At 46.0% G+C, this 8,954-nt stretch overlaps 1 protein-coding gene across 1 annotated transcript; it reads left to right on the plus strand.

Annotated features, from left to right (window-relative positions):
• Positions 1–686: 686 nt before the first annotated feature.
• Positions 687–6,638, plus strand: LOC123445050 (calcium-dependent protein kinase 16). Its single transcript, XM_045121974.1, has 7 exons — positions 687–1,497; positions 2,933–3,076; positions 3,160–3,312; positions 4,646–4,761; positions 4,866–5,033; positions 5,674–5,904; positions 5,999–6,638. The coding sequence occupies exons 1-7, from the start codon at positions 816–818 to the stop codon at positions 6,146–6,148; spliced, it is 1,644 nt and encodes a 547-aa protein (XP_044977909.1). The 5' UTR covers positions 687–815; the 3' UTR covers positions 6,149–6,638.
• The last annotated feature ends 2,316 nt before the right edge of the window (positions 6,639–8,954 follow it).

Below are 8,954 nucleotides of genomic sequence, written 5' to 3' on the forward strand. Positions count from 1 at the left end.
CCGGTAACACAACTTTTGCCGGAGGGGTGTCGGTGGTAATGATTGATAGATAGCCGGAAGCATTTACGGAGGTAGCCCATTACGGCCTACACAAACCACGCGTAACGCTTTGGGTTTAGCTTACAGGGATTTTCTCCGGAAACAAACACCTTCCAAGCGTCAACAATGTGAGCGCAGCTAACATTCCGACATTCAGGATTTTATAACCAAGCATCTGGTTCTTCAATCTTGTCCCTCTAGTTAACGCCTGGTTGCAGATTATATCCCGATTCCTTATAACACGGGCAGATGCAAATCACGCAATACCGGGGTTTAACAGACCTTTCTGACATCATCTTTCGGAATAAGCACACTGCTAGTAATAAACAACGGTCTAATCGCGCCTGGTTTTTATCTCGCCAGATTCCCCTGCCCACGGCCGGCCGTCGATCGAAACGAAACTCCGGTCGCGGAATCCGGTCAAACTGCCGACGACCGTGGGTCCCGCCACCCCCGAACTCCCCGCAGAAGCCCGACCCCGGCCTCGGGTCCACCGCCCAGCGACCCGTCGGGGCTCACCAAACCATCACATGTGGGAATGTTCCCCAGCCTCTCCGCTACGCGTCCCCCGAGCCCCGTCCCCCACGGCTCCTCCATACCGTTCTACCCGACGGACGACACAGGTCTCGTCTCTGCTACTCTCTCTAGCTAGCGCCCCCTTCTCTCTCCCTCGGCAGAGCAGCCAGTCCATTTCTCTCTCCTCCTCCCCCACCCCACCCGCGCGGCGCCCAATGCCGTACGAACCCTAGCGGGCCCACCCCCGATCTCGCGCGGCCATGGGCAACTGCTGCCGCTCGCCGGCGGCCGCGGCGCGGGAGGACGTCTCGTCGTCGCACTTCCCCGCCTCCGCCGGGAAGAAGAAGCCCCACCAGGCGAGGAACGGCGGCGGCGCGGGGGGAGGCGGGGGCGGCGCCGGCGCTGCCGGGGAGAAGAAGCGCCTCTCGGTGCTCGGGGAGGAAGGCCGCGACGTGGGCGGCGGGATCGACGACAAGTACGCGCTCGACCGGGAGCTGGGGCGCGGCGAGTTCGGGGTCACGTACCTGTGCATGGACCGGGGCTCCAAGGAGCTGCTCGCCTGCAAGTCCATCTCCAAGCGCAAGCTCCGCACGCCCGTCGACGTGGAGGACGTGCGCCGGGAGGTGGCCATCATGCGCCATCTGCCCCGGAGCGCCAGCATCGTCACGCTGCGGGAGGCCTGCGAGGACGACGGCGCCGTGCACCTCGTCATGGAGCTCTGCGAGGGCGGGGAGCTCTTCGACCGCATCGTCGCGCGGGGCCATTACACGGAGCGCGCCGCAGCCGCCGTCACGCGCACCATCGTCGAGGTCGTGCAGCTCTGCCACCACCACGGCGTCATCCACCGCGACCTCAAGCCCGAGAACTTCCTCTTCGCCAACAAGAAGGAGAACTCCCCGCTCAAGGCCATCGACTTCGGCCTCTCCATCTTCTTCAAGCCCGGTGAGGCGCCGAGATCCACCCGTGATTTGGACGAACTGGTCGCTGCACTTTTCGACCCTTTTTTTTTCCTGTCCGAGCGCGTGATCCCGTGGGTTGGTGGCCGTTTCTGGGTGGAATTCTCGCTAGTGCTCCTTACTGTAGCTGAGCGCTATTTTCGTGCTTGCGTAATGTGACTGGAACTGGAATTTGGTGGTTCCCTTTTTGTAGGACTTTATAGATGCATTCTTTCTTTCGTAATAAGTTGGTGCTATTATTAGAACATGTCAGTACTCGGTAGTATGTCTCTTTATATACTTGGCTCTTGCAGGTTGTGCTGCTAGTCCAGATATTGGAATCTTAGGTGCTAGATTGACTTTCTGGTTCATGGGGACTGCTATTTTTAGGATTTGGGAATCATCAGTGGGAGCAGACGTCACATAGCTGTCGTTTCTCTTGCAGTCCATACTAAGATACCAAGTCTCGCTATATGCTGATCCCATATTCAACCTGAGCGCAATTATTTTGGGAAATAAGGTTTAGGGAAACAATTATTGGTCATCAGGTGATTTATCATTATCTATAAGCATCTGTTAGTAGACTTATTATCATTGTGCAACTCATTGGTTATTATTTATAAGAAACCATACCGATCATGAAAGATATGCCGCAGCAGTCTTGAAACATTAGTGATAACAGTTTCACACTCCTTTATGTTGCTTCGCTCAATAGGCGCATTTGTCCATTTCGGTTCCATTCTCTTATCCTCTTGTTGAAAAGTAATCAAGTCTTGAACTACTTGAGTCATTAATGTGCTGCAATTATATGCTCGGCTTTGTACCATATTTCCCTTCTTGATTTTGTCTTATAGAACATTTCACATCACGAAGCTTGAACCTTATCGAGTTTATTGTGGAATTCTCACCCTTGCTCATGTATCACTTGGCTTTCGTGACGTCAATACAAGTACCTAGTTTTGTTTTACCATACTGATCTTGCTCACTAAGATTGGCTCCAATCGACTTTGTATGCGTGGAGCAACCAAACAGTTATAGATTGTGGACTTATATCTTGCAGTAGCTTGGTGCGTTTAACTTGCTTCACAAAAAGAGATTGGATTCTCTGTTTCTCGTAGATTTGATGGCTGTTGATTATAGGCATCCCAAATGTTTTTAGGCAACACACTTACAGGAAGAATGGAATAGATAAGCCATCTGAAAATATGTAACGTCCTTTTCCTTATGCGGTACTGTTGGATTTGTAATGCCTCTATATGTCAGGAAAGCCCTCAAATATCACTTTTCATGCGTTATTATTCGAGTCATTTGGAACTTTGATAATTTGATGGTCTACTTTGCTTTATAGCATACACCTTCAATTATTCCCTGTGAATGTCTGTGAGATATGCATTCAAACATTTGTGTTGTGCATAATATGATGCCATTATGTAATTTTTTAGGTGAGAAGTTCTCCGAAATTGTGGGAAGTCCCTACTATATGGCCCCTGAAGTCCTGAAGAGAAACTATGGACCTGAAATAGACATTTGGAGTGCTGGTGTTATCTTGTATATATTGTTATGCGGTGTTCCTCCATTTTGGGCTGGTACTTTGCATTTTCCTTGTGAGATCCTTTTATCCCTTAGCTTTAGTCTCGTGCAAACGGTCTTATGAGGCTATATATTGCAGAGACTGAACAAGGAGTGGCACAAGCTATCCTTCGTGGAAATATTGATTTTAAGAGAGAACCCTGGCCCCATGTTTCTGATAATGCTAAAGATCTAGTTCGACAGATGCTTCAGCCTGACCCAAAAATCAGGCTAACGGCAAAGCAGGTTCTTGGTAAGATGTACATAATGACAGTGATTTTCAAAACTGGCACCGCATTATGTTAGTTTCAGTATTCTCAAAGTTTAGGATATATCACGTTTGCCTTAATTCCTACTCCCTCTGTCTCAAAATGTAAGAACATTTTTGAAACTACATTTTGAGACAGTGGGAGTACTTTTTAGTGCTGCTTTAAACTTCTGCCTGTCCCCTCCCATGTTTTGTTTTCTGATTGGCAACGTGTAATCTGATAGCAAGATCACTGGACTAGTTGCCTTGTTTCAAGTGTTTTTTCATTCACATAAGTATCTATCAATCATATCCTGATGCCATGTTATGTACTCCCTCCGTTCCGAAATATAAGACCTTTTAGAGATTTGACTATAGACTACGTACGGAGTAAAATGAGTGAATCTACACTCTAAAATATGACTACATACATCCGTATGTAGTATATAGTGGAATCTCTAAAAGGTCTTATATTTAGGAACGGAGGGAGTAGTTTATTCCGGCTATGTGATAAAATCGGTTGTCTCATTGGATCTAATACTCAAATCAATCTGACGGACCTACCACCTGTAGTAAAAGTTGTGTAGGATCCAGTTTGAATCCTTGCTCTAGTAGTTGGCTAGCTATACTTTCTGGTAGTATATGTTGACCTCTTTAAGCTGGATGTAATAGAACAATGCTGAAGCCAAAAGCGAAAATAAGTAGAAATATGATGGACAAAGGTGCTGAGAGCAAATGAGGATTGGGGAAGTAGATATTAAATGTAGCTGTAAACTCGACATACTCCCTCCGTTTCTAAATATAAGTCTTTTTAGAGGTTTCACTAGGAAACTACATACGGATGTACATAGACATACTTCAAAGTGTAGATTCACTCATTTTGCTTCATATGTAATCCCTTAGTGAAATCTCTAAAAAGACTTATATTTAGGAATGGAGGGAGTACATCGTAATACAGTTGCAAGCACCAGGTGGCAGTTACATGGAGCATGTGTTAATTCGCAAAATGAAAGCAGTTTACCCAACACATTAGCAACATAAAATTATTTTTGCACTCTACCGAGTTAGAATGTGCCTAATATTTTAGCAAATTAGAAAAAGCCCAGTTTCATCATTTTATTTTTGCTGCTTCATGTTATACTGATATTTAAGCTACATGCATTCTTTCTTACAACCCTTGGATGCATATTGAATTATGAATGCCCAAGTGTCCCATATAATATCCACCAGTTATACACACATTTAATCGACTATATATTACTGTACACCTCTTTTTCTTAATTCTTTTTTCAGATAGTTTGGTATTCATATGTACTCTTCTTGGTTTCTGTTGTCACAGAGCATACATGGCTTCAAAATGCCAAGAAAGCTCCAAATGTTCCTCTCGGAGACATTGTAAAGTCAAGGCTGAAACAGTTTTCAAGGATGAACAGATTCAAAAGAAGAGCTCTAAGGGTTTGAATTCCTTTTCTCGTGAATTGGATTTTGTGTCTTCTGATACTATATTTTCTCAAGTCTATGTTGAAAATATGTTGTACTGACAAAAATTACTTGAATAGGTTATTGCTGACCACTTGTCAGCTGAAGAAGTTGAGGACATAAAGGAGATGTTCAAGGTGATGGATACTGATAATGACGGTATAGTGTCATATGAAGAATTGAAGAGCGGGATCGCAAAATTTGGTTCTCACCTTGCAGAATCTGAAGTGCAAATGTTAATAGAAGCTGTAAGTAATATAAAGGATTTCACTTACTTGCTAAAATGTTCAGTTAGCTTGACCGAGCAGCTATTTCTTATCACAGTCCACACCGAATCACATTATTTCTGCTAAAATCTTTTTGTGGTACATAGTTCTTCTGTTGTTCTATTGGCAATGCAGGAAAAATATATTGACATTTATTTGTACCAGATGGCGGAAGTATTGTAAACCTTGGTCCCTTTTTGAATTAGTATAGTTCTTGGGACCTTGAACTGCATCATGGGATAAAGGATATAACCAACTTTTACTTTCATTTCTACTAGGGCCATTTCTCTATTCGCTTCATATGTTGTTTATGACAGATAAGATCTAGAGCCTCATGGCTAACAATTATCTGAAGTTTTAATTTATACAGGTTGAACGCATAGAGATCAATGAACCTGCTAATTCTTTATCATTAGCCTTTATTTTTTGGGGGTTGCTTAGGTCCATAAGAAGAGTATAACAGGTCCATAAGAAGAGTTAACACTGTTGCATATGACGTGAGAGTCAACTTGAGTATCGAGTAGCCCAAATGGCTTAAACTTGTCTACTGTCCTCAACGTAGTATTAATGCGAACAAACTATTGAAGATTTGCATTTCTGATGTTTTGTGGTTGGATATTAGGTGGATACAAATGGTAGAGGAGCACTAGATTATGGTGAATTTTTGGCTGTCTCACTTCATTTACAAAGGATGGCAAATGATGAGCACCTTCGGCGAGCCTTCCTGTTTTTCGATAAGGATGGTGATGGTTTTATTGAGCCCGAGGAGCTTCAGGAGGCCCTGGCAGAAGATGGGGCGGTTGATATCACAGAAGTGGTGAAGGACATATTGCAAGAAGTTGACACCGACAAGGTGGAGGTTCATTTGCACTTGTGCCAAAAGGAAGGTGCAACCTTCAGACTGTATCCCTCTCGATACTTAACGCCTGCTTTGATTGTTTCTGCAGGATGGCAAAATTAGCTTCGAAGAGTTTGTAGCAATGATGAAAACAGGCACAGACTGGCGAAAGGCTTCGCGGCATTATTCGAGAGGACGTTTCAACAGCCTTAGCATAAGGCTTATCAAGGATGGATCTGTAAAGATGGGAAACGAGTGAAATCGCACAACACTTGTAGCGGGTGCTCTTACTCCGGGCACGCAAGTCCGGCCATTGGCCCCACTAAGCAGAGACCCTCTTTCCTTCTCTAATGATTATTTTGGCGGAAATTTAGATAGCCCCCACCCCCACCCCCCACCCACCTGATTGGCTTACTCGTGTAAGTAGCTTTCCCGGTATCGCCGAGTGAGGAGGGGCACGCACCGAACCGATGCACCAACAGCTGTGCGCCTGCTTTGCGGCTTGCCTCCTGTCCCGCCTGATGATATCTCCTTTTGCTGTACCTGATGCTAAGTGTTGTACAATATTTGGTTGCTTCTTCCCTCTCAGATACAGTCTGTTCGTCTCGATGGATTCTTCTGTATTGGTGGCCAAGGACTAGATACGCCTAGTAGGCCACTCACTGTTAGTGCAGCTTTGCTTTCAACTGTACCGAAACAGCATATTGCCAAAAGGAAAGGCGCCATGTAGCTAGTGCAACTTTTGTATAGTGCTGGGCAATGTGTGCCGTTTGTTCTATTTACACTACTAGCAGTGCACCAGATTGTCTGAGGGGACGCTGCTGTGTTGCCGTCTGATGCTGCAGGTCTCACGTACACGCCAAGACGGGATCAGGGTTACCCGCAGTTTGTCACGCTAGGATTTTAAGAGGAGTTCACATGGTTATCGTCTTTCGTGTACTTGAAGCCATCCAGTGTTGGTGAGTTAAGCCTCGCTGCTCCTGGGGCCAATGATCCCGAAATCATTGGACATTGTGTGTCATTTCTCCCATTTCGCTGACTAATCATGCATCCTTTACACTGAAGCTTCAGCTACCACTGTTTTCAAACGGGCAGGAAAACCGAAAGAGAAAGCGGCTTGTTTAGACAGCGCATTCGCCTTTAACATTCCAATCTAATAAAGTTTGGAGAACATATTAAAGGCCTGCTGGACCACTGGAGATGTAATACTAGGTGACAGGTTTGGCGAGCTCAAAACCATTATTCCCCGAACTTTTATCATAGTTAGAGTAGATATTTGAGCATAATAATTGAGTAGTAGTAGTCGTATTCGCGGAGGCCGGAGATCAGACCTTGCAGCCGTGTCTCAAATTTTCCTTTTTACATCCACGTAATCTCATATCCATCTCTTATTTTCATATACAAACATGTAAAATAAAATGCCTACATATTACATAGTACTATACTCTTGTCGTCATCGTCAGAGATGGCTTGAGCTGTCCCCGCCGCCTTTATCTATTACCGATGAAGCCGTCTGGCATTGCAGCTGCCTCCGAGCGGATGAAGTTTAGGATGACCAGTTGCTCGGGCCACAGATCCACGATCGTCGACGCCTCCTCCTCCCCCACATCTAGCAGAGGCGCCTCCTCCGTCGGCTCCTACTCCTCCTTCCCCCACAGCTAGCGGCGGCGCCTCCCCCACAACTAGTGGTGGCGCCTCCTCCGCCGGCTCATGCTCCTCCTCCTTTTCCACCCCTAGCTCCTCATCTTCCACCCAGCTCCTCCTTCTCTTCGTCCTCCACATCTTGGAAGTCCTCCTTCGGATCTAGAGGTAGCCTTGCCTCCCTCTGGATCCGGACCTGCTCAAGGAGCCAGAGAGGCTGCTGGATTGTGTAGTGTCGACGGCGTGGGGGCATGGCTGACGGGCTCGGGTGGCGCGACAGAAGAGAGGAGGTGGATGTGTTGGGGTTTGGGGACGCCGACCGGCTTAAATAATGGCTATGGATAAGGGCGGGGAGCCGGAGCGGCGCCACGCGATGTTTACACTGCGCCGATGGTCGAGGCGCCCGTCGGACTATCGGGTTTTCCCGACGAGCCCGCGTGAAACACGCCGTCGGGCCGACGTAGCGGGCGTGCACGGGCTCCCCATATCCGCCCTATATTTGAGATGAAAATGGGGGTGCCGGTCAGCCCGGGCGTTTGAGGCCGTTTTGAGAGGCTCGTGTAGGTTGATTTTCGTGATCAAACAGTGATCGGAGGGCTTGCTCGGGCGTTTGAGAAGTGTTTGAGGGGTCCGGTTATAGATGCTCTAAAGATGGTAAAGTAAACATGACCAAGCTTTGCTCCCCTTTTTACTACTCCTTATGTGTTGTAATGTAAGACGTTTTTTAATATTAGTGTAGTGTTAAAGAATCCATATGTCCTCCTCAAACGCGCGAAACGTCCTCCGAGTCAATGTCCGGTCAAAAAAGCTTGACCCGATAGGATTCCCATTGTCCTTCCTAAATGTCCGGAATGATCATCACCCTTCATATTCATCCTAAATTTGGGAACGATACGAGGGCTCGCGAACGCGCCCGGGCATGTTCAGATAGTCCCTCACGTAGGACGCGACCCCATTCCGGATCACATTTTCTCTTTTCTTGTTCATTTTTTCTTTCTTTTTTTCCATCAATCACGGGCATGTGACTGGACATATGAGAAAAAATATGAAAAATATATTTCCACTGACAAAAATGAGAGTTTAAAATGGACACGTCCCATAGATATTTAGAGGTCATATTTATTAAGTCCGACTGTAGATGATTTTATATGACAAACGAGTATAAATTACTGCTCTCTTCTTATTAAAGTGAACTGCTAAACCGTCTTATATTTTGATAGAGAGACGGTACTTAGTAAAGATAAAAAAGAGGCCAGTATTTACTCACGTTATCACCAAACATTGAAGAGGAGATAAACTGCTCGCCGGGATGATCACGTCTTCTTTTGTGAATCGCTTTCCCAGTGGTCCCTCAATTAAGATCACACTCAACTCGCTGTTACTGTAATAATTAAGCGTACAAACAGCACGAACGCAATCTTTTC

Source organism: Hordeum vulgare, chromosome 1H (genome assembly GCF_904849725.1).
Source record: "Hordeum vulgare subsp. vulgare chromosome 1H, MorexV3_pseudomolecules_assembly, whole genome shotgun sequence".
Lineage (NCBI taxonomy): Eukaryota > Viridiplantae > Streptophyta > Magnoliopsida > Poales > Poaceae > Hordeum > Hordeum vulgare.

Bases quoted from the DNA above. Each gene is read 5' to 3' on its own strand.
- LOC123445050 (XM_045121974.1), top strand. From the start codon at position 816: ATGGGCAACTGCTGCCGCTCGCCGGCGGCCGCGGCGCGGGAGGACGTC. The intron at 1,498-2,932 runs GTGAGGCGCCGA...GTAATTTTTTAG, and splicing joins CTCCATCTTCTTCAAGCCCG to GTGAGAAGTTCTCCGAAATT. The intron at 4,762-4,865 runs GTTTGAATTCCT...TTACTTGAATAG, and splicing joins TCAAAAGAAGAGCTCTAAGG to GTTATTGCTGACCACTTGTC.